This window comes from Palaemon carinicauda, chromosome 17 (assembly GCF_036898095.1).
Source record: "Palaemon carinicauda isolate YSFRI2023 chromosome 17, ASM3689809v2, whole genome shotgun sequence".
Taxonomy (NCBI): domain Eukaryota; kingdom Metazoa; phylum Arthropoda; class Malacostraca; order Decapoda; family Palaemonidae; genus Palaemon; species Palaemon carinicauda.
Genome location: NC_090741.1, coordinates 63,112,692 through 63,139,020, shown reverse-complemented (window position 1 = coordinate 63,139,020; position 26,329 = coordinate 63,112,692). Strand labels below are relative to the sequence as shown.

The 26,329-nt window shown below is 41.9% G+C and overlaps 1 protein-coding gene across 1 annotated transcript; it reads left to right on the top strand.

Moving 5' to 3' along the window:
- Window positions 1–26,329, top strand: Trx2 (Thioredoxin 2). Its single transcript, XM_068391140.1, has 4 exons — window positions 1–151; window positions 18,666–18,770; window positions 23,205–23,330; window positions 25,808–26,329. Exons 1-4 carry the CDS (start codon window positions 128–130, stop codon window positions 25,868–25,870), a joined length of 318 nt encoding a protein of 105 aa, XP_068247241.1. The 5' UTR covers window positions 1–127; the 3' UTR covers window positions 25,871–26,329.

Genomic DNA, 26,329 nt, shown 5'->3' with positions numbered 1-26,329 from the left:
GTTGCAGGAACGCCCCTTATTCTGATCGGATCGGGCCGCATAAATTCCTAAGTCTGTCTCACTGTGTCGGTGGAAGCAAGTCGCCAGGTCGTACTGTCTCGTTGCTCTGTGAAACAAACTAGTAAAAATGGTGTACGAAATCAAGGACAAGGTAAATGTCAGGCATTATATCTTAGTTTAAGGTTTAGTCCATCAATTAGTGTAAAGATATTGACAAAGTTGAAGGTAGTATTGAAAATAGAGGTTGATGTATGTGAGAAATTGTGGGTGATCGGCTTGGAAGCTAATACCCTCCAATGTGACGTCTGGTTCCTGCTATTCAATAAAGAAAATTATAGGTATCTTTCATCCAAATTTTTGCTCTTTGGCATTTTTTGACGTTTTTTCATTATATTTCGGACGTTTCCGGACGTTTTTCATTTTTTTCAGGCGTTTTTCATTTTTTTTACGTTCATTATTTTTCGGCGTTTTCAGACGTTTTTAATTTTTTCAGGCATTTTTTCATAGTTTTTCGGCGTTTTCAGACGTTTATAATTTTACATAATTAAATATGTAACGTTTGTAAATATGAATTAATATAAATCTTCCGGTTTAAAGCTTTATTACGTAAATTAACCAAAATTTAAATCTTCGAAATCGCATGTGAGAAACGAGATTCTTCTTCCTGTAGTAGGATCATTAGATCTTACGGCATGACCCTTTTGCCCTTGCCGCACGACCCATCCTGCAGGACCCATTTGCTAAATGATTACGCAATTTAATTGATGAATATAAAGGCTCCAGTTTTTGTGGTATTCCACAACCGTTGGTGGAAAGAGCCTTGAGGGCATATCTTTTAAGCTACGGAAAGGTCGCCAATTTTTTTTTTTTTAATTATTTGTGAATTTGCTTTTTAAGGTTTAACATTATATATCAATTATAATTTTTTTATGTTTTCATTGTTATAAACCCAATCTTTGCTTGTTTTCATCTGTTAAAGACTCCATCTATAAGGTGTCATGTCATCTCGGCAATTGATAGCTTACGGGAGTGATTAAAACTGGTTTTAATATATATCCCTTACTTAATTAACTAGGAAATATACATCAAAGTTTTTCTTTAATGAATGTAATGTGTCATCTACTCTCTCCCAATTGCTGGTAAATGTCACATTGTTGCTGGTAAATTGCAAGTGGATTACTACCCATTAGCCTTCTATGATTAATGATTAGCCTTCTAATTTTGTAAAGGGTTTAATTCATTGGTAGATTATTATATATTCTGATAAATGTAGCACTTTGTTTTTATTAATTGACAGGCATTTGCCCAACTGTAATTATTTTAATTTTTTTTTAATTTTTTATTCATTTTTTATTCAAGGGTGTATGTTTGCTTGCATTTTATCAGGTTAGCTAGTAGTAATGATGATAATAATTTTGTTTTAGTACATAATTTGACAGAACAAATAAGGGGTTAAGGTTAAGTTGAATAGTGCACCCTAATTGACAGGCATGTGCCCAACTGTATTTATTTTGATTTTTTGTTGTATTTATTTTTTTTTTTTATTCAAGGGTGTATTTTACCTTGCATTTTACAAGCTTGGATAATAATAATTATTATTACTATTATTATTTTGTTCTGGTACATAATTTGACAGAACAAATAAGGGGTTAAGGTTAAATTGAATAGTACACCCTAGGTTAGGCTAGGTATATATACAGTACAATATTACGAGTAAATTGCATAGGCAGAAATTTTGTTTGAAATAAACTTTAATGATTCATTTGTTAGGTTCATTCAATTTTATTGGCTGTATTATACACATTTGAATTAACTAAAAGTAATTTTATCTTATTTGTTTTATGTGACTGAGCACAATATTTTATGTCTTAATCTTCTGACCCTCAACTGACATTAAATCCCCCAATTCCTAATTAAGATAAATTAATGTAAAAAAAAAAAAAAAGGTGGCCACTATAACTATACACTGCTTAAGAATGTTTCACTGTAGTGTTGAATGTTGCATGTATAATTTTTTTTTATATATATATAAACCTGTTTCGATGTTTTTTCCTGAGGCATCTTATAAGTTATGTGTCTGGGGTATGGCATGCTTAGGTTTTTTTCTAAATAGAACTGGTTTTTTAGGGTTTATATCCCATGAGACATCCTATACTCTCTTCATTGTTTTTTGTATTAACCCTTTTACCACCAAAGGACGTACTGGTATGTTTCACAAAACTCATCCCTTTACCCCCATGGACGTACCGGTACGTCCTTGCAAAAACTGCTATTTACATTTTTTTTTTTTTTTGCTTATTTTTGATAATTTTTTTGAGAAACTTCAGGCATTTTCCAAGAGAATGAGACTAACCTGACCTCTCTATGACAAAAATTAAGGCTGTTAGAGCAATTTAAAAAAAAATATACTGCAAAATAGGCTTGAAAAAAAATTACCCTTTGGGGTGAAGGGTTGGAAAGTTCCAAATAGCGTGGGGGTGAAAGTGTTAAAAAAGAAAGATTTTGTTCATAAAACAATTTATAGCTACTACGTCCTTGGTCGATATATTTTAGGACTTAACCTCATTATACCTATAACCTTGACTTTCATTAAGGATAAAGGTAATTTCTATTTAGTTGCAGAAATATAACATTGTATCAAATATTATTTCAAATTTTATATGAAAAATTCAGTTGCATTCCTAAGCATGTATAAGTACACTTGAAATTTTAGATGTGTGAATTTTACGTTCTAAAATTGGTCGGTTTGAGTACTGGACAAGGCAAGGTGTATGTGTATTCCCTCACAGGAAGTATACCTTACTGTGCAATTGATCACAAGTACTTTGGGTAATAAAGCTTCATTGATTGTCCTTCGCTCATTTGCGATTACAGCTCCTTTTTCTGTTTCATCTATTACATAAAGTCTTCAATTTTTTACCTTCTGGCTCGCCTTTCCTTAATTTGGAAACGACCCTGTCTATTAGTCAAACATTAAAAAATTGTGCACGCTGTCATGTATATAATTGTGAAAATTTCAAGCTAATCCGACAGCTATAATATTCAGTAATGTTTTAGTGTTCTTAGCCTAAAATTAAGAGGATTTAGAACATTGGGTTATTAACTAGCTGTTGCAGGAAGTGAATGCTTTGTTGGATTAATTGTGATGGAAGTTAAGCAAGATGTTCATACTTTCCGAGGGAAGAGCAGACGGTGCAACCAGCTTATGCAAACTGGCTGTAGATCATGCTCACTCTTGTAAGTCTTGTAGGGGGTATTGTTTGCAGTCATCCTCATACGTCAAGTGCTGTTGTGATCTGTGCCATGGCAGATGTATGATGTATGGATGTTTAGGTAGGAAGTTCTATTAACCATAATAATTACCTGGAACAGAGATGAATAATCATTAGTAATTATTTCTCAGCTGATCCCATCTTCGTTGATATATGCTTGATGGATAATAATACGTTGGTATTATAAAATACGTCTTTAATGTATAAAAGACTACATTATGAACTTCACTTTGTGACAGCTGACTCTCAAGTGTATATGGAGCGTCTTACACAAATCTCACAAACCAAAACATTGCTAAACAAAAGAGCATCGCTCTGAAAAGACTTAAATCCTACTCCAGCACAAATCATAAAGAATCCTATCTTATCTGAGGTAATCAACAAATGTTTGAATCCTAATACCAAAACAAATCATTACTCTTATGATCAAAGCATAACATGTCTTATTCATGCAATATGATGCAATGTTGCGCAATACCTGAAACACTTGAAATAACATAGCACATTGTTACAATAATACATAACAGTCTCCTCCCCCTTAACTTGACATTGTAAAAACATTCATAAATCTAATCTCTCAGGGGGCTTTCCTCTGTTAATCCTATTAGGAAGCACTTTAACCTCATCTTGTACTGGTACATGAATTGGTTCTGAATCTACATTGGATGTTGGACCATCTTGGTTAATACTTGACTCATTTGATCTAACTACTTCTTTAAGTTTCTCATCTCTAACATTCACATGCTCTACTGTCTTTCTGTTTAACGGCTGTAATTGATCAACATGACGTTTTACAACATTATCACCAACACGAACATCATAATGTAAATTTCCTATCTCTCTTACAATCTCTCCTGGTACCCACTTCTCTGGAGTGTTGTACGATCTTACCATGACATCAGACAAAGGTAAAAAATGTCTTACATTAGGAAGCTTTGCTACTTGTTTATACCCTTTATCTTCTAAATCACTTTGCAAACTTGGATACAACAAATTGCACATCCATTGTATAATCTGTTGAATAAGGGTGTAGAATGGAAGTGGAATTGTAGACAAATTCTGAATGAAATTCCCATAAAATGTTACTAAACCTAGAAATGATTGTAATTCCTTAACATTTTCTGGCACTTTTGTTGATTGTACAGCTTTAATCTTCTCTTTAGTTTTGTGAATACCCTTGCCATTTATTACAAAACCTAAGTATTCCACTGAATCAACTTCTAAAATACATTTGTTCTTATTTACTCTAATATTATGTTCCTTCAACTTCTTCAGAACTGTTCGCAATCTTTCTCTATGTTCTCTTGTGTCTTTACCCGCAATTAAAATATCATCTATAAAAATGAATACTCCTTGCATTCCTGAAAAAATCTTATCCATAGTTTGTTGCCATATAGCTGGACTACTTGCAACTCCATAAGGTAATCTCTTTGGCCTAAACAAACCTAAGGATGTATTTACTGTACATAATTCTTGTGAAGTTTCATCCATGGGAAGCTGTTGAAATGCTTGTCTTAAATCTAATTTAGAAAAAACACTGCATCCTGACATAGTTGCAAACATGTCTTTCGGATTTGGTAAGGGATGTTGAGCTACTTGCAGTTGTGGATTTAACGTTACTTTGTAATCTCCACACAACCTAACCTGTCCACTTTCCTTCACAATAGGAACTAATGGTGTAGCCCAATCTGAATATGTGACCTTTTCCCAAGAACCTTCACTTTCTAATCTCTTGATTTCTGTTTCAACTGCACTTTTCAATGCATACGGTACTGGTCTCGGAGCAAAAAATCTAGGAGAACTGTCAGGTTTCAAAACTAAAATTGCCTTTGCGTTCTTTACTGTACCTATTTTATCTTCAAATACGTCTTGAAACTCTGATAGGATATCATCCATAGACATTTCATTTTTGTTTTCATCTTGTCTACCTGCAACCTTCAAAATACTAGGCCAATCTAACTTCAAATACTGTAGCCAATCTAAACCTAGCAAAGTTTGTCCATTACCTTTTACTACTGTTAATGGCATTCTCTCTAATTTCTGTTCTTTGTACTGTACTTCTACGTTCGAAGCACCTATTACCTGAATATCAAAACCATTATAACTTTTCAAAACTCTATTTGTACCTTCTAATAACAAATTAGGAATGCCTTTAGCCATTTTCTCAGACATAATTGATACATCGGCTGCTGTCAACTTGCATCAAAATTGGTTTACCATTTATGATTACTTCTACCATGATATGTTTCTTTGCACCTTTATTGACTGAATTTATGTGAAACGCAAAATCAGTTTCTGAACTAACCTGATTATCATGAACATTTTCCTCATTATTCTCTTGACCCATAGTATCAACTGTAGCATTTATTTTCTTTGCGTACTGTTTAGGAAATCTACAAGCAGTTGCAAAATGACCTAGCTTTCTGCAATTCTGGCATGTCTGTCCAGTAGCAGGGCATTTCTTTGCTTCGTATGCAAGATGATCAGTTTTACCACACCTAAAACACTTGGGTTTTTCCTGTTGTTTCTGTGTATAACCCTGATTCTGATATTTATGAACAATAGTGTTAGGCACTTTTCTATGACTAGGCTTTGACATATTCCTTCTCTGATTCTCATTGGTTTTCCACTTAGAACCTATTGTATTAATTTTAGAATTTTCCATTCTATTGCTTGTAGAACTACCTATTATGTGACTTTGCCTATTTGATGTTTCTAAAGCTCTGCCTGTTATCAATACCTTTTCTAATGTTAAATCTTTATCTTGCAATAATTTCTTTCTTAGCTCTTCTGATGTGCAATGTGCAATTACTTGATCTATGATAACATTTTCTAACTCTAGAAATTCACATGAAACAGCTAAATTCTTTAGTCTAGTCACAAATGCATCTAAACTTTCATTTTCTTTCTGATAAGCTTGCGCTGAAAACTGGTATCTTTCAAAAAATTTATTGACTTGAGGAGCAAAATATGTGGTAAGTGCCTTAATTGCAGCTTCACTTGTGTCATCTGTAGGCTGCAAAGTCTTAAACACTTCCCGAACTTCCCTACCTGCTGTATGAAGTAATAATGCCTTCTTTTGTGCATCCTTCATGTTCCCTAATGCTTCTAAATAAATCTTAAATTCCTCACACCACTGTTGCCATCGTGTTGCAACAGAATTAGGCTCAGCAGTGACGCTAAAACCTGGTGGCGGTTCGATATTAAAAGGCATTTTGTTTGCGTACCTTAATAACTGTGGTAGGTTAAGCTACTATACTGCAGTCACAAGTATACTTCCTACCTACCCAATTTAAATTTCACCCCTTTTTTGTGTATTTGATGAAATTCCTATTCTGCTGCTGGTAAAATCTTCATTGGGCGATTTTACTCTTGATTTCCTACTGTAAAAACGGAACTTCTCTTGTGCTGGCCGTCTTTGTACATAGGCTCCAATGCTTCTCCCTGCTTGTCCGTCGTCCTCAAACGTCGGTCGCCAAAATATGATGTATGGATGTTTAGGTAGGAAGTTCTATTAACCATAATAATTACCTGGAACAGAGATGAATAATCATTAGTAATTATTTCTCAGCTGATCCCATCTTCGTTGATATATGCTTGATGGATAATAATACGTTGGTATTATAAAATACGTCTTTAATGTATAAAAGACTACATTATGAACTTCACTTTGTGACAGCTGACTCTCAAGTGTATATGGAGCGTCTTACACAAATCTCACAAACCAAAACATTGCTAAACAAAAGAGCATCGCTCTGAAAAGACTTAAATCCTACTCCAGCACAAATCATAAAGAATCCTATCTTATCTGAGGTAATCAACAAATGTTTGAATCCTAATACCAAAACAAATCATTACTCTTATGATCAAAGCATAACATGTCTTATTCATGCAATATGATGCAATGTTGCGCAATACCTGAAACACTTGAAATAACATAGCACATTGTTACAATAATACATAACAAGATGTCCGCCCTAAAGGTAAAGAAGCAAAGTAAGCCTTCGGTGAGGTCTAACTTGGCAATGCCCAAGTAGATGCCGAAGTCTTGCTGCTTCGGTGTTTTCAGCGGATGCGACTTGCCGCCTCCCTTGTACATACGCCCTAGGTTCGGTCCTTGGTAGTATGCATCAGAAGCTAGCAGCTCTCGGATCTGCATCAGCATGGGAGTCGCACTCGTTTCTCTACCTCCAGACATGCAACTGTTCTCAGATGCATCAGTAGAGGGGAGAAAAGCACTCTTACACAACCTGGTTCGTTCGAGTGTTTAGTCTTGAAAAAAGATATCTGCACGTCGTCCTCGAATTGCGAGCAGTCTCTCTAGAACTGTGAGCATTCCAGGAACATTTGAGGGAACACTGAGTAGTTTTGATGACCGACAATACCTCCGTAGTAGTCTACATCATGAAGCAAAGGTGGGTGGTCTCACGCCCTCTTGGTGACCTGATGAATCGGATGCACATCTAGGCGACGTTCCACACTGTAGAGTTGTCAGCCAGGTACATTCTGGAAAGAAGAATGTGCAGTACTAGTGAACACACTTGAGTTGCAATTGACAGTATGTAGGGTCGGAGGGGTCCCTACATCCCTGCGTAGCAGAGCCTTCTTGCACTGTAGAGCTCGCCCTGGAGTAACTTGTTAACCATTCAGCAAATCAGGAAATTTCTCTTTCCTTGTTTTCTCATCACAGACCTGTGAGATGTGTTCAAAGATGCCTTTCAACACCCACTGGATCACCTTTATGTATACGCCTTCCCTCCATTCACCCTGATCCAGTTGTTAATCAACAGGGTGTTGATTACTCCAGAACTTGGTATGACCCTGCTGGTTCCCAGATAGCCCATAGCTGAGCAGTCCCAATCTGCCAGCTCTTCTACTCGCGGTCATGAGAAAACTACCCTAGTAATCCACACTTCTCAGTCAGTCTCATCTTCTGAGGTACCACCAGTCTCTGTAGCCATTGGATCTTCACGATGGAAGGCTATCCACCATCTCCTCCAGGCGAAAGGCTTTTTACGTGACAGTGTACTGGAGATCTCTGGGTACCTGCAACTGTCTGTCTGGGGAAATGGTCCATCTTCTGCAATTAGTGTCATAGAAGGTATACTTCTCCGGTCAGAGCAACTGTAGCGCAGATCAGCGATTTCCTTGTCTTCCTTTTCTGGGAGAGAAGTGCCTCTCAGTTGCGCCTGTCAAATGCTACTGCTCAGTTTTGGGAATGGTCTATCGACTGAAGGGTTTATACCTCTCCGCTTCGTGGGAGTTGTCTATGCTCCCTCAGGACATCAGTCCCCCGGAGTATGACATGACCCTTGTCATTGAGGCTCTTACACATACCCTGTAGGAGCTGTCAGTTTGCTAGCCTTGATATCAGTGAAGAGAGTAGGAGAGTTGCATAGGCTCTCTTATTTACTCACGCTGAAGGGTGGAAGGTTTGTTTGTTTTTTTGCTACAATTGATAGCCAAAACTCAGAACCCGGCTGTGCATAACTGCAGGTTCGAGACCTGCTTTCCCTCTCTTCAAGGAGCGTTGTATGGAGATCGATAGAAGATGTTATTGTGTCCTGTGAGGGCTCTGTGGTGTGCTCTGAGAAGGATCGAACATCTCAGGCCTGAGTGTACAGAATTTTTCGTGGGCACTGACAGGACCAAGAAGGTGGCAAGGAATAGTTTCTCTCTGGCTCTATGATATGATCCGTAAAGCATACGCCTCGACTGATGATAGAGTCAAGGTATCTGCTAGGACCAGAGCTCATGAAGTTGGGGACAAGCCCCACTGTCGCTTTTAAAAGAATCCTGTCAGTGGACCAAGTGATGAAGGCCAGAGTCTGCAAGAGACCTTTGCAGCCTTCTACCTACAGGAGCATACCCACAAGTCCCTTCACACCTTTGTGTTTGGTCCTGTGGTGCCTGCTCAAGTAGTTGTGTAACCAGCCCAGCTTCCACACTGGACAATGTCTCTCATGTACGTAACACTGTAGATGTAAGTCTGGAATGGATGGTAGAGTGACTGGTTTTTCTCCTTCATTTTTCTGTTCTCCCCCATCCTCCCTAAACGAGGGTTATTCAGTACCAACCCATTGATTATCATACATGTGTATGATTCCAAATTGATATCTCCTTAGGGGGAAGGTTTCTTTATTTGATTGAGTATAGTATATGCATCCATGTACAGGCCAAGTCCTATCAGTGTTTAAATCCCTATGAAAGAGAGTCAGGAGGGTGCTGGGGTCACCGCCTAGCTCTCGTACAGGACCCAGTGGTGAACACTTCAGGGGAAGAAAATTAATAATTGAGTTGTTCCGTAACCGAAATACAAACCACGCTATTTACAAAGGGTTATTACTTTTAGCGTAGCTGAAATGGCGAGCCATTAGAATTTAACGAGGGTGTATTACCCCCGCGCTAGTTAGCGGGGGGGTAGGGGAGTGGTAGCTAGCTACCCCTCCTCCCCCTCACACACAGGTGAACACTCACTTTCACTTTTGGCTCGGACTGTGACAGACGTCTCTGTCTTGGTCCTCGCTTGGCAGCCATTGTCTGTTTTGTCTTTACTTAATCGCTTACTTTTCTTTTACTCAATATATATGTAAACATGTTTTCATGTTTGTATATATATTTGAGTATAGAATAAGTAAGTTTCCTTTTCAGATGTGTGTGTGTAGTGTACGATATCTACGTGGAGGCCTCGGCAGTTAGGCCACCACGGCCTAATTTTATGGGTTGCGATCGAGTTTGACTTCGGTCTTTCTCTCTCTCTCTCTCTTGAGGTCGTTCACCCTTTTACTATGTTTTACTACGCCCTTGTAGCTTCCTTCCCGTGTGGGTGGGGTTGCTACGCCGTACATTTTGTCTCAATTAGTTTATGAATCTAATTGTAGTTGTTGATTTTTCAGCTTGTAGAACGATTCCTTTCGGGGTTTTCGTTTTTTTCTTTAGTGTTCATTCATTTTTAAATTACATAATTACATAGTTACATAATTATAATTGTTATAATTCTGTTTTGGTTACAGCTCTCCTTCCGCGAGTGTAAGTGGTTGTGAGGGCACGTGCCTGTTGTGTAATTCTTGTTCCTTTTCCTCGGGATTCCTCTTCGGAGCCTTCCCGGGGGAATGAATGTGTACTAATATTATTTGTTTTATTTTTTTACAGTTACCGATCTAGTTCGTTTCTGTAATATAGCAACGGTGTGAGCTGTCTGGTTGAGTCCTGGGGATTCGGCTGTTGCTGCCTCCCCCCTTGTATTGTCGTCAGGGGCGTGTCTCCTTCTACTGGTAGTACTCCCGTGTCGACGGACAGCTCTCCAGTTCATTTTAGAACAGTCAGGAGGCTTGCCTCCTTGGGCGGATAACTTTCCTTCCGAGGGAAGTTTTTTCCTGTCCAGGCTTGAGCTTTTCCTCTTTTGGGGGGTTCTTCTCTTGCCTTTTTTTCGTGCGACTATGCTCTTGGTGCTGAGCGGTCGCACCTGCAGTTTCGCTCAAGGGGCTGGGCAACTGCAGGAGCTCCTCTTCGGAGGATTGCCCCTTTTAGGTCACTGGCTGACCAGTCTCTTCCACGAAGTGTTTCTCTTTCGTTCGCGAGAGAGTACACTCATAGAGACTCCTCTTCGGAGGTTTCTTCTGTTGCTGTTGCTGTTGGCCTCCCTCGCCGTAAGGCCCTCCGTCCGCCTCGTCGTAAGGGCCTCTCATCTCCCTATAAGGGTGCTTGAGGCGCCTTTTTGAATCTCCGTTTGCAGCCTACAACTCCTTTTTCTCGATCTTCCGTCTTGGTGCAGATGGACAGCAGTCTAATCTCGTCTTCCGACGGGCAACGGTCTTCCCGACGGACAACGGTCTTCCCGACGGACAACGGTCTTCCCGACGGACAGCGGTCTTCCGACGGACATCAGTCTCCCGGCGGACAACGATCCCTTCGGGGCAAAGGGTTGCCCCCACGGGGGTTCTTCCCTTGCGTGTCAGGGTTTCCCTGCGCGCCCTTCTGTTCGTCAGCGCTCTCCTGTTCGTCAGCGCTTTCAAGATGATCTTCCCTGCGGTTCCTGTTACGTGCCCTGTGCGCCCACGTTCGCCCTCGCGATCTAGAACTTCGGTTCAGGTCGGGGTCAAGGACTCTTCTTCTTTGCGCAGGCTTCCACGCGTAGCCTTCTGCTCGTCAGCGATCATCAGCTCGTCAGCGATCATCAGCTCGTCAGCGATCATTAGCTCGCCAGCGATCGTCAGCTCGTCAGCGATCATCAGCTCGCCAGCGATCTCCGGATCGCCCACGTGTGTTACAGCTGGCACGCCAACGTTCTCCAACACTTCTGAAGGAACATGGTTCGCCAGCTACTAGCTCAACTGCGGATGCTGATCGCCATCGCGCGACCCTCAACTGCAGATGCTGATCGCCATCGCGTGACCCTCAACTGCGGATGCTGATCGCCATCGCGCGACCCTCAACTGCAGATGCTGATCGCCATCGCGCGACCCTCAACTGCGGATGCTGATCGCCATCGCGCGACCCTCAACTGCGGATGCTGATCGCCATCGCGCGACCCTCAACTGCAGATGCTGATCGCCATCGCGCGACCCTCAACTGCGGATGCTGATCGCCATCGCGCGACCCTCAACTGCGGATGCTGATCGCGCCATCGCACAACCCTGAACGATTGCCCGCTTACGCATGCTGCTCGCCATCGCACAACCCTGAACGATTGCCCGCTTACGCATGCTGCTCCTCATCGCACAACCCTGAACGATCGCCCTCTTGCGGATGCTGATCACCATCGCACCCTTTCACGCGATCATTCACCTGCGCATGCTGCTCGCCATCGCACAACCCTGCACGATTGCCCGCTTACGCATGCTGCTCCTCATCGCACAACCCTGAACGCTCGCCCTCTTGCGGATGCTGATCACCATCGCACCCTATCACGCGATCATTCACCTACACATGCTGCTCGCCATCGCTTACCGCCAGCGATCTTCTTCACCTACGCGGCAGCACGATCCCTCGCCGTCACGCCCATTCGCCTGCGCGCCCGCGCGATCGCTCGCCTGCGCGCCCGCGCGATCGCTCGCCTGCGCGCCCGCGCGATCGCTCGCCTGCGCGCCCGCGCGATCGCTCGCCTGCGCGCCCGCGCGACCACTCGCCTGTGCGCCCGCGCGACCATTCGCCTTTGCGCGACCGTTCGCCCTCGCGCGACCATAGTTCGCGGCGAATTCCACAGCCGGTGGTAGCAGCAGGGACGCGTGCTCCTAGGCGGCACTCGGGATCACCTCCATCCAAGCACAGGTTGGTAGTGCAGGACGAAGACAGGTCAGTACAGCATTCTTCCCACCTTCTTTTCAGGCAGGAACCGTCGTGTCCTCTCCAAAGGATCGCCCGATCCCTTTCACCTTAGCGAGGATTTCGGACTCTGTGTCCTTGGAGCAGCAGACATGGTTTGATCCGCTGGCACGGGCGTTAATGAGGTTTATGAAACCAGCACTCACCGGCCAGGGTAACAAACCAGCGGCTGTCTCTCCTACGCTAAAGAGAAAGAGAGGAGTGGACTTCGTGGTGACTTCCCCCAGGGCGAAGTTGGTTCCCAAGAGGTCGGTCTCGAGGGTCCCCTCTCCTGCACGAGTACTCTCTCCTTCTCCCGCCCTGGAAGGATTTTTGGCGGGGGGGGCTTTCCGTTGAAGATTTCTCCATCGGACAAGGGGTGACTGCTTACCTCTTCCTCTGGGAGCTTACCAGGTTCTTTCCCTCCTCGGTTACGGCCCGAGGTTTGGTTCAAGGAAGCTACAGGAAGATCAAGGGTACTTTCCTCCTCTCGAGCTCAGGCACCTTGGCCTTTCGTCGTTAAGTATCTACTTGCGGACAAGCTCGATGTTGTACCATCTGGACGCACTGACTGAAGGCTTCCTTCGGGTGTCTCATCTGTGGAGGTCAACGACCTCAGACACCCTTCCATCCTTGAGAAGAGTTTTGTCTTTGCCCAAGGACAGAGACTTAAACATCTGCTGTGCGGAGTAAATCGACTTCCGGTTTCACTCCTCCAAGGCGCTTTCTTCCAGACTCTGCAGGGCTCCAGCTCCCTTTTCTTTCAACCACGTCGGCCTAAGTTCTCGGCTACGACAACTGGGACAAGGTGTCCAATTGTAGTTTCCTCCTGTCAGGAACAGATGGCACGGGAGACTCCCCCGGGGGGGCATAGTCCTAAAAGGAGTTCACGAACTCTAGGATTGCAGGTTTTTTCGCTGGGAGGATGCTTAAGGTTACTCATCCGAATGACAGCTTCCCGATGCCCATTCCCGCACAATCTCTGTGAGTAGCCAAGGATATCGCGCCTGCCGTCTCTGTCAGCGAATTCAGTGTCTCTGAACCTCTATGCCATAGCATCAGCAGAGTTGCCCGGTTGGGCAGAATGATCCATACCTTAGGCGAAGGTCTTCCTTAGGATCATCGACGGCTTCACCCCCGGCCCCCTCAGTCGATCCTTTCTTGTAAGGAAGGATCTGAGAGGGGATGTCCATAGTCGACCTCTCAGCCCTGATCAAGTTTGTCGAACAAACTTCGGCCAGCGTAGACCAGCAGAATCGATCAGACTGGTAACGAGGCGACAGGACTCCTTTAACCCTGGATCGGAAGGACGGGTACTTTCAGTTTCCATTCCATCCATCTTCCAGGGTGCTCGTCGAATTCAGCCTAAACTGCAAGTATTCCTGCTTATGATGCAGTGTGGCTATCCCGCCGTGGCATAGCAGGTTTGTTTCCCCAGAGAACTCTCCCTGCCTTCCTCTTGGCCGCTCAGGTGCAGACTTCCGCCTCCTCTGCTGTTTGGAGGGCTGGTCAACTCCGGTAGGCTCGGGTTTCGACCTTCTTCAGCGCCGGGAAAAGCTTCCGAATGCTGACCATGAGTGTGGGCTCATGGTATTTTGCTTGGAGCCTTCTCTTCCTCTGCCTCAACATCTGGAGTATCTGGCCATGATATTGAGTCAACCGCCTTACCACGTTGGAAACCCCGCTTCTCGTCCGTCCAGCGAGGTTAAGCAACGTCGGTACTTGGATGGGTGGCCACCTGGGGACGCCAGATTCTGTTACCACATCCTCCGAGCCTTCCTTTCGGTTCACCGTGGCAAGACTGAGGAGAGTCGCAGTACCTGTTCTCAGTCAAGCAGAGTTTTCAGCCCTACCTTGGAACGTTTCCTAGTTCTTCTTTCCTCATTGACCCGTTTATAGTCCGAACGGTCGCCTCAGGATAAGTTCCATGTGGGGCGATCCAAGTTCCGGTGGCTTCAGGCAATGTTTAACCGGACTCCCTGGCCCTATGGGACCAGCGGAACTATTAAACCTGCAATGGGTGTTGACCTATGGAGCCTCTTGATGGTAGTGGATATTCTCGTCCTTTCCCCACATTCTTGATGCGGTTCTCGGACTCGTCAAAGGAAAGGGGGGGGGCATGTTCCGGTCCAGGCCTATGGTCAAGACCTGAAGGATACCTCTCCATCATTCAGGCAGGCTTAAGGGCCTTAGTCTGGCCCCTCTTCAGATCCTACCGCTCCTGCCAAGTCGCCCCGTTGCGTGTCGACTTCATGCTAACCAGCAGGGGACGCATTTTCACACCTTCACATCTTGCAGTAGAGATATCGGGATGATTGAGATTCTCTCAATTCCACCATCGGCTCTCTCATTCCAGGCAGGGGAATGTTTCTCTCAGACTATCCGAGCAGAGCCTCATAGAGAGAGTGTACCTAGGGGTCTTTGACCTTGGGTAACCAGCAAGTGCTGGTCTGGGGGACCTGATCGCGACAGCTTGGAACCTCAAGCTTCCGCTAGTTTTCCCCCCAGTCTCAGACCCCGAGACTCTGGCAAGATGCATTCCGGTGATGGTGGGACAACTTCGACGCCTGCGTCTTCCCTCCTTTTTGTCTGCGGACAATGGGTCTCAACAAAACCAGGTTGTCTGTCAACCTTTCAATGGGAGAGCTCCACTGGGACTATGTGCAGAACGGTTTCTGGACCCTCTGCTTCCCCTGACGGAACTCCCGGGAGAGCTTCTCCCACGGCGCAGACTACTCAAGCAACCACACTGCGACATCTCTCCCGAACCGGGGCGTCGCTTCGGCTTCATGCCTGGAGACACTACGCTTCCTCCTCTAGAAGAGACAACCCGCTACAGTCGCGGTACGGAGGTCGCGTCATCTGCGATAGTCATCCACAGGGGTCTCCCAGGCAAAGTGAAGAGTCTAAGGTGGTTGGTGCCGTGGGAGATATACCTCTTCCCGTGAGGCCTCTTCTCCAGCAATAACGGTCTTATTGCCTTTCGGCGGGAGGAAACTCCTTTCCGCTCTTGGCAATGAAGCCTGTCGCTCAGCCTTTCCCTGACCTTCAGGCTTAAAGGAATAACTTTTTCCTGCCCGCTGGATCTATCCTCGCTCATGCGAAGCTACGATCGTCCCTGCCCTAGTCGGAGGAAGACCTCCAACTTGGAGCATGGCTCGGACTTTTAGTCCTTTAAGAGATCTTCTCAAGACCTTTTTACGACAGGCCTCGGATTGTATTCCGCCCTGGGTCTTCTGCTCACTCTGGCCACGGCCAGTGTGTAAGCAATCTTCTTGGTCTCTTACTACTCCCCCCCTTTCTAAGGAAGAGGGGAAGGCAACATTCAGGCTCGCTCCTGAGTTGTTGGCTAGACTCAGAATCTGAGGGTCCCGACCCTTCGGTCCGATTCATTCAAGATTTTGAGTCTCCATTCTGTGTCTGATGTCCCAAGACCTTCTCTTTCTTGCCAGTACAGGAATCGAGAGGTTAGCGCTGGGAACAGCTGCAGTTTGGCCTCAGTTGCAGCCGATTTGGGAACACAAGGAGGACATGGGGGGAGAGTCACCATTATACCTCTTCAGCCCGGACTCAAGGACATTCATCTCGACCTGTCTTCAGACCCTCCCCCGTCACGTCGCCCTACAGCACGATGTTGGATACATCGCAACGTCCCTCGCCTTCGAGTAATACTACTCTGTGACGCAGGTGCTACAAGCTGGAGTCTGGAAGCGTCTGATGACCTTCGCAGCCCGCTTCCTGCAGGGCGTGACCCACAGGAGTCTCGATACGTTTTCTATCGCTCTGTGGTGGCTACACAACAGCTGGTCTAACCTCAGGCTCCTTTTTGGACAGGTAGCAGAAGGTTGAGGGCATTGTTATCAGGTTTTAGTCTGCATGAACGAAAGAAGTATGTCTGGCCCTTACTTCTTTCTTCATCATCCCCTCTACGGGGAAGCAGCATCCTGGTCTCTGCATAGCTGACCTCGAACCTCTGCAGGTAAACCATGCTTCCTTGTGTTCCGAGTATTGAGTCAATACTGTCGCGTCCCCCATACCCTGACGAGGTGGTATTGGGAACGTCTTAACCCAGAGTTCCTTCTGGAACTCCAGGTCAACTGCCTAAGACGGGTCACACTTCTTCCTTCACACACAAGCTTACGTAGGCCACATGGTTCCTTGCGGTGCAAGGAACTTGTGAGGTGCAGGGACTCCTTTTCTCGAGTGCGACTCACTCGGATTCTGAGTCCCCGGGTAAAGCCAAAGCCAGTATGGCTGGGGACTTTCCACCCTTCCTAAGGGATAAGTCACCCTTTGTAAATAGCGTGGTTTGTATTTCGGTTACGGAACAAATGACAAATTCGAAGATAATTTGTATTTTTCCTAACCATACAAACCTTAGCTATTTACACATATTTGCCCGCCAGCCCTGTCCCCCAAGACAAGTCCTACCTCTAAGTGAAAGTGAGTGTTCACCTGTGTGTGAGGGGGAGGAGGGGTAGCTAGCTACCACTCCCCTACCCCCCCGCTAACTAGCGCGGGGGTAATACACCCTCGTTAAATTCTAATGGCTCGCCATTTCAGCTACGCTAAAAGTAATAACCCTTTGTAAATAGCTAAGGTTTGTATGGTTAGGAAAAATACAAATTATCTTCGAATTTGTCATTTTGATTCTAAGGGGGACTTCCAACCCACCAAGTAGTGAGCCTCCCTAATTAAAGGACAAGGGTTTAATGTCACGTAGGAACATATCATGTTCTTAAAGTCTCATGTATTTTTCCTAGTTATACAAACCCAAATCATTTACTCTAACTTCCCTCCTCAACCACCCCTTTCATTCTTGGGCCAAAAGGACAAAAGCGAGCTATTATACCGGGGAAAGGGTGTGTGGTCTCCCTAGCCACTCCCTTCACCACCTGGTTAACCACTCGTTAACAATTTCTAACGACCATCTCCGACGTACAATGAATCAATCTCCCCGATTAAATGAATCGGGATTATATAGCTAGAAAAAATACAAATTACTCTCTAAAGTGTGTGATATTTTACCAAAACATTTTGAGAAGTTTTACTTTATCAGAATAAAAGAAAGGTGCTGGTCAGTATGGCATAATACTACTGTAATTAACTAGTAGCTAAAAAAGATTATGATGTTGATGTGAACTTGGTAATTGCATATTAGGAAATCAGTAGCTTAAATTTTCATTGAATTGGAAGAAATGTAACGGAAGGTGGCCAGTCGAGACATCTTCGGATCTCATCCCTATCAGTTTTGGTTATCAGATCAATACAGTATTAAGAACAGAATATATGCACCCTTTATTCTGAAGTGGCAGTGTCATACTACCCAGTACAGTATCCCAGACTTGCATTCCAGCCTTTCCTTACCTGGAAAGTCTCTCGGCAAACGTGATGCTTTTTACATTCCAGCAGTTTCTGTCGCATCAGCATATTCTCATACAAATCTTTCTTAATTTAACATACAAAGATTCACTGCATTACAATAGTGTTTGTTGAATTATGTACAGTATAGCATATGAGATGGGCAGCTGATAACCACAAGTTCCAGGAATTTTATAATCCCAGTTGGGGGTTAGTGGTGCTGCATGGGCATCACTTGAGGGTCTTTTCAGCGTTCTTTCGACTCCTGTCTGCACTCGCTTTATATCTTTATACTTTACTTCTGTTTCCTCTTCCTGTCCAACCTCTCTTAACTACTTCATAATGTAACTGCTGGGCGCTGAATAGTTTCACAGGCCCCATTGCTGGGCTACATAGCCAAAATTGATAAATCCAAATATATTTTTTTGACAAATGATTCATTTGAAACATTTTGTTGTATTGTACAGTATTAGACTTTTAAATAAATATAGTACAGTAAATTGTAGAGAAAATATAATTATTTGTATAGTAATATAAACTATTTATTCCCCCTTTATACTGTATTTTAATCCTTGCAGAATGAAATTTTGGAGCCATGATTGATGTTAGTTAAATGCTCGGCTATTACTCTTTGGTATCAGTATTCTATTTGAGCTAAACAGTTGAAGTGTGTGTATAGTCAGATAAAGGTTTATCTCATTTGTACTAATGTTCAGTTTTTATTTTCAGGAAGATTTTGACAAGCAGCTAGAAGAAGCTGGCGACAAGCTTATTATCGTCGACTTCCATGCCACCTGGTGTGGGCCATGCAAGATGATTGCTCCTAAACTGGAGGTAGGTTGAAAATTTATGGAAAGATAATAATAATTATATTATTTTCTGCTTATATTACAAATATTGTAGATTATCGCCATAAATGGTGTTAGACATAAAATGAGTTCTTTTGATTGTGCCCCATCCTGTTATGTACCATCGTCTTCCTGAACTCCTATCAGGACTTAAATTTTATCGTTCTTGTTTACCATGATTTCTTGTACCTCCTGGAGGTTTTTGTTCTTTTGTTTTCTTATCTACTGTTTTTTTTTTTTATGACCAGCTGTTTCCTATCAAAAGTTTCCATTTTTTTTATATATAATTGCTGGAAATCTCATCTTATTTGTAATAGTATCTTTGCACTATACTCCAGCTGTGAATCTTGACATTCTAAGGTTATACTTTTAAAAAAAATTCTAACGTTTTATTAGTTGGCAGTATGCATGTTTCTGCCACATGTAATACAGTAGTAGTACTTTTATAGGCATCATAATTCTGCTCTCTACAAGTGGAGTGTCTTTATTTTTCAGTAGTGTAGCTGTCTCTTAGTTTCATCCATGTTTCAGCCTTCCAATTCAGTATACTGTATCTCCAAGGCAACAAAAACGTTGTTCCTACACGCATACAAACCTTTGTCCATTAATAGGAATATGTTGTTAGCGGAGCTGAAAATTGGCTGTTATAATTCGTAATAAGCCCTGCCCCCTCGACAGCATACCAAGTAGCCAAGTTTTTCAGCCACTGGGTAGTACAGACATGCTTCCGGTGTCCCCAACGGCTGCCTAGATCTTTTACTCTTCTGTTTAGATAAATTGGTTGGTAGATCATGTTCAAGGGATATTAAGGAGGGAGGTAGGTTTTAGTAGTCGTTTCCCGATAACTGTAACATTCTTGCGCTTGATAGAAGCATTTCTGTTTGCTGTTAATTTCCTTGTGAGTGTGGCCTGGTGACCTCAATGTAACCCTGAGAAAGTAAGGATGCATCGTCTGTGATCTCTTTCCTTGTTAGAATGTCGTCATTGGTCATGACAACCCTTTGGAAGGTGAACTTCAATTCTTCCCCCCCCCCCTCCTTTGCCTCATCTTCATCATAGTGTTCACCACTACCTCTAGCTGAAGAACGGTTAGAAGATTCCATCAAAGAAGTCCAGGAAAACTGATCGATAGGAGTTGCGTACACGTGACTTAACTGTTCGCAGAACGCACTGCTACAGTAATTGCTGTGGAAGGGGTGAGCCCTTCTTTTGCCCCTTCTTGGACTATCTTTCTCTAGGAAATAAGCATATGCCGAGAGTTCTCTTAAGAGGATGAAGTAAGTGCTGCTGCTGCTTGTGTTGGTATGAAAGCGGTGTCCTTGAGAATCCATGTGCATATGAAGTCGACATGTACTGGTTTTGAACATATTACCTTCCACAAGAGCAGCTTGGATCCATGAGCACAGGCTCTATGTATAATCTTTTACCTTACTGTCCCTCATGCGTACACATGCAAGGAATATGCATGTGCGCATCGGGATGTCACGTGCATGGTCGCCACGTGCGGTCTTTTACCACTGTCTTATGCATGTACATGTGCAAGGACTCGCCGCATGCATGCCTCATAAGTCTACGTGCAACTGATTAACATGGCCGTACTGTCTTTCACGCATATAGTTTCTGGCAGGTACCACATTTCACGCATACACACAAGGTCTCCACACATACAGGCTCCAACCTAATTGTCTTTCACACATAATGAGTTCTCCCTGTGTACGGTCTCTTGACTACTGCTTTCCACAAGCGCCGGATTCTCTGTGATCAAATTATATAAGTGGTGACATCGGAGATTAGAGGCAGACTGTTGATACTCAGAAAAGAAGACATTGTGAAGAAGGTTGATCAATAGCAGTTGTGTATGCTGGAAGAAAAGTAGACATGTGTAACACTTATGGATGAAGGGTGCTGCCCTTATTTTCCCTTCTTGGCTGATATTTGCCCAAATGGGAAGAAATGTTGATACTAGCCATTCTTACACGTTCGGTTTTATACTGAATTCATTAACCTCAGATGAGTGGTTATACTTTGCCAGAAGAAGAAGAGGTCATATGAGAGTTCTTCTTGTGATTGCAAGGAGGGTACATAACACTCCAAGGGTAAACATTATGTACCAGGAGGAGTGGTTCATACTAGGATCATTCCTAACATGTTGTTGTTGTGGTACATAGAAACCTATAGTAGAAGACTAAGCACTTGCTCCTCAAGAGTGGGTCCCCACCCTCTTCCTTTTCCTGCTGCCGAGCAAGACTTACTATTATCCTATTCCTAGCTGATAAGTTCTACAGAGATCAGTCAATGGCCCTATCCTAATGAAAAATACCGTTGCTATCCCAATTACCGAATTCAAACCGTTTGTGCTGTTTATTACTGTCGGACTAACCAAACCATGCGCTTCAAGGAACAGAAAGTTAAAAGTTGTAGGCCATCTGTCACATACTTCCATTCAGCACTACACTGATGTAGCAAGATTTTCTGAGCTCACATAACTTTTCGACATTGTAAGGCTGATCTTCAGCGTGGAATCCTGTCTTCAGGATCAGATGGTTACAAGGGACCTTCCCACTCATCCTTATGTTTCATTCTAAAGAGGTAACCTCTCTTGACTGCTTTGTATGTGGTTATAGTCAACGAAGCACTCTGGTTCTTACATGCTTTCCTTTTGGGAAGAAGTTTTGTCGATGGGAAGGTAAGGTGCCTTCATTTTGCGCCTGCGTTTCAACCTACCAGTATTACAAGCAATGTCCCTACTTGCAAGGGAGATGGGCAAAGTACTTTTTTAACGTGGGGAACGACGTGCTTCCATTCACAACCTATGTCAAAGAATGTATCATATTTTTCCTAATTATACAGGCCTGTTAAAGGACTCAGGGTTGTATATTTAGGAGAATGTAAAGAGAGTTCTGTATGAGAAAGTGATTGTACCAACTGTGATGTATGGATCGGAATTGTGGGGAATGAAAGTGACGGAGAGACAGAAATTGAATGTGTTTGAGATGAAGTGTCTAAGGAGTATGGCTGGTGTATCTCGAGTAGATAGGGTTAGGAACGAAGTAGTGAGGGTGAGAACGGGTGTAAGAAATGAGATAGCAGCTAGAGTGGATATGAATGTGTTGAGGTGGTTTGGCCATGTTGAGAGAATGGAAAATGGCTGATGAATGCAAGAGTTGATGGGAGAAGTACAAGAGGAAGGCCAAGGTTTGGGTGGATGGATGGAGTGAAGGAAGCTCTGGGTGATAAGAGGATAGATGTGAGCGAGGCAAGAGAGCGTGCTAGAAATAGGAATAAATGGCGGGCGATTGTGACGCAGTTCCGGTAGGCCCTGCTGCTGCCTCCGATGCCTTAGATGACCGCGGAGGTAGCAGCAGTAGGGGATTCAGCATTATGAAGCTTCGTCTGTGGTGGATAATGTGGGAGGGTGGGCTGTGACACCCTAGCAGTACTAGCTGAACTCGGTTGAGTCCCTTGTTAGGCTGGGAGGAACTTGGAGAGTAGAGGTCCCCCTTTTTGTTTTTGTCTCTTTGTTGATGTCGGCTACCCCCCAAAATTGGGGGAAGTGCCTTGGTATATGTATGTGTACAAATGATTGTACTTGAAAAATTGTCATATTGCTTCCCCATATGTTCTTAGTTATAAATTTCAGGCATCAAAAATATCTAATTTCATGTATTGTTTTGTTGTCCAGAACATCTTGTGCCTAGCCTACTTAATCTGGTTTACAGTAGTAAATTATCATTAACTTTTCCATTTTCCTTATTGTATTTTTCCTTTGCTTCTTATACAGTCACAATTACCATTGTTTTCCTTTGATTTTCAGTCCCCTTAGCTTCACCATTCTTTCAAACATTTCCACCATGCTTCATTAATGTCACACTAGGTCATCTGCTTAAAGCAGCAAAGGGCTGATGCACCTGTCCCTGCTTACTCTAAATACATGTAGTTATGATAGAGTAGAGTTATCAATTTTCATAAGAGTCTTGGCATAAAGCTGAACTGGTAGTTATTGATTTAAGATATTTTTTGAATACCCTTGTACTTTCCAGCATTTCTGTGACATGCTGAAGTAGCCTATTCCTCTGTGACTTCCATTTTAGAGTCATGGTCCTTTCCCAATATCCTGTTCAAATCCTTTAATTTAATTCTTATGGATTATGTTTGGATTTATGAATTTGGGCTGGCACTGTTGTTCAGGTGACCATTTAGCACCAAATGCAACTGAATTTTCAAAAACCCATTAGATCCTTGTTGTTTTTATGATTTTCTCCAGATGGCGTTTAAGCTTTTACATTCCTCATCTTTTGTGTCTTCTGCTATGACAAATTTAAATTGGTAACTGTGCCAATAGCCTCCAGTTATAAATTATTTAATAAGTGGGCAGGTCATCTTCATTAAAATTGAGTAGTGTATATTTTTTCTCTCATAGGCCATGAGCCAGGAGATGACAAACGTGGTGTTCCTCAAGGTGGACGTCGATGAGGTGGAGGAGGTTGCCGTGGCCTACCAGATCACATGTATGCCCACTTTTGTTTTCATCAAAAACAAGGAGAAGGTAAGATAAGTAAACAAGTTTCTCATTACAGTAGTTTGTTGCATGGTTGATTATTAATATATTCTTTTGTGTTTATTAGCACATAACTTATTAATGAACTGTAAAATCCTGTGCTCATTACTATTGTGTAACACTAAGTAAACTTTAGAGAATTTGTGGACTTTTTACTGTATCGATTCCTTATGGTATTTTATTTTTTTTTTTCGATGCTTAAGTTATTTGTAAAATTAATTGAAGGCAAGATAGGAGGAAAAAAGTTCAGATTGAAATAACATAAATTGAAAACTATAAAGTTATCTTTAGTAATATAAAAGAAAGAAAATAAAAAAATATAAGCCTGGGAGCCGGCCTCTTTAATCTAACAGTAATGCCAAACTGTAACAACAATTTATTACAAAGGTAAATGTGATAAGAAAACAAAGCAACCTTAATTACATAGTCCTTTTATTGATAGAGATATACTCTTGCATTTTCTTGAGTGTTAATAGGATTTGTTTCTTGTTCTCAACAGTTTTATAACCTTAGATTCATATTTTATGGCTTTTTCTATTTATGAGTTTTTATATGAGGAGTTTGAGGTGGCTTATCTCTTTTCTTTTCATGGTTGGTTTTATAACCTTAGCTTCATATTTTATGACGTTTTCTATTTATGGTTTTTTTTTATGAGGAGTTTGAGGTGGCTTATCTCTTTTCCTCATGGTTGGTTCATAGGTTATTTATTAAACCAGCAAACTGACTATCATATGTCTGGGTCTTTCCGTTTTCTGTGCTTCATCTAATGGTTGTGTTCCTGTACCAAGATTATGAGTTGCTCTTAAGTTATGGCACTTGCACTAGTTAATCTTAGCCCCCGCTATGGTAAGGAATTTCATATTTGATGTTATGTATCTACTTTCCTTATTAAAAAGAATACAAGCAAATTAGAGCTTTAGATTTGTTTCATCATTGCTATGTCTGCAGTATTTCCAGTAGATTAGGCTGTTAGATATAAAGATGCCACAAAATGTCTGAAGTTGCCAATTTATAAAAAGTTTACATCCCATGAATTAAGTCGTTAGCACTTTGTAGTAATGTATTGGATTCTTGTTCATTTAGACATAGAATGCAAGGATTCATATACAAGATTATTTCAAAAACAGCTGATGTAAACCAATGAAATATCCAGATAAAGTGGATTTATTGACTTACACTATTGAAATTCAGCCATTATGTAGACCAAATGGAATAATTACTGTATTAGATTGTTAATATATAGTGGTTTAACCACATTAGCATACAATATTTTAAATTTTCAAGTTTCAGAATTTGCACATTCATGTAAAGAATTTCTGTTCGGCTTTGATTCCCTGAACGTCAGTTAATCAAGTTTTTGAGTACTATAATTATTTCTATATCTTACCTGTCATTAGAACAAGCAGGTAACTGGAAGTGCTAATTTGACAACTTCTTGGTAGAATAGAGAAATCCCCTACACTCTCTCCCTTAAATTAACAATTATGACTTTCCCTATTTGGTGGGAAGAGACAGATTGCCATGGCAGACCAAGGGTTAAAGCAGGTGAAAAGATGAACAACTTCAGATTTGAGTGGATTCCACCATGACTCCTGTAGATTTTATCTTAATGGAGAGATATATAATTTTTTTTAGATGTCTGCAAGTAATATTTTTGTGGTTTCAGCATTCTATGCTGTTCGGTGATGTCTACATCCAATCCTTCTTAGTGTCGTTGATTTAGATGTAAACAATTTTGCTTTGATTCAGTTTTTTCACTCTTTGTTGAAGAGGATCCAAATATCTTTATCCCTTTGTTGCTCTATTTGTGAGTTTTGTGAGGACGAAAAGTTTAGCATGTCACTGTAAGAAATACAATACAGTAAGTGCTTTGCTTTTATATATTCTATTTAATTTGTAACAACCCAAGATGTTCCAGTTTTTCCTTCTCACTTAAACAGTGTCATGTTTTTTTATTTTTTTTTTCTTCACAAATTGTTTTTTCATTTAAACTATTTGAAGGTTTTTCTTTTTAAATATTACCAAATCAGTTTGCTTGTTTTTTATTCCTGTACTGCTGAGCTCAGCAAGATGACTTTATATTTGTTTGTTAATAGTTGTAAGAAACGATTCGTTTATATCTTATCTGGTAATGGGATGTTATAAGTATCCCCTTAGTAGATTTGATTTCTTCAACTTCATTTTATTGTTCATTCTTAATTGCAAAAGTTGTTGGTACTCTTGTCCAAGTCCACAGTTATGACTTCAAATCTTGTGGTGGATTTTCTAGGTGACTACTGGAATTGGAAATGACCTGAATATTTTTTGTAAGCATTTTAAATTTATTGATTAAAATTTAGAATGTGGAATCATAAAACCACATGTAGTATTATGATTATTGGAGCATTTAGCCAAGCCATTGGACCTAAATTTTGTATTTCTTTATCCTGTTGAGGCAAGCTGCAATAAAACTTCCTCCCTTACAGATTGACCACTTCTCTGGAGCTAACGAGGCCAAGATTCGAGAATACCTGGAGAAGAATCAGTAGACTTCCTACTATGTCATCATGCAGTGTAGTTTCGAAGTTGTGGGATCAGCTTTAGCCAACATAACACCTTATTTGTTCATTTATGTCGGTCAAGCATTTATATTATTTTAAAATAAATTTTAATAGTGTCAGTGTTTTAGATTATACTGGAATGTATAAAAACATTTTATTTATATCTGCAGTTCTCATTCCTACAAATGCATTCCAGTTAATTTTGGTAACGAATGAATTACGGAATGCTTGTGTGTACTGAAATTTGTTCTTATGGCAGGGAGTACTTATAACTTTGTTTTATTAACACACCATGCACTAATAATGTAAGGTTCCTTAGTAATATCTGAAATGAAATACTTGTTACTTTCGAGCAGCTTGTGCCTTTTGTGTGGTGTTTGTTAAAATCTGACTTTACAGTTATACACTAAATTTTGATCTTTTAAATATAAATCGACATTATTTGTC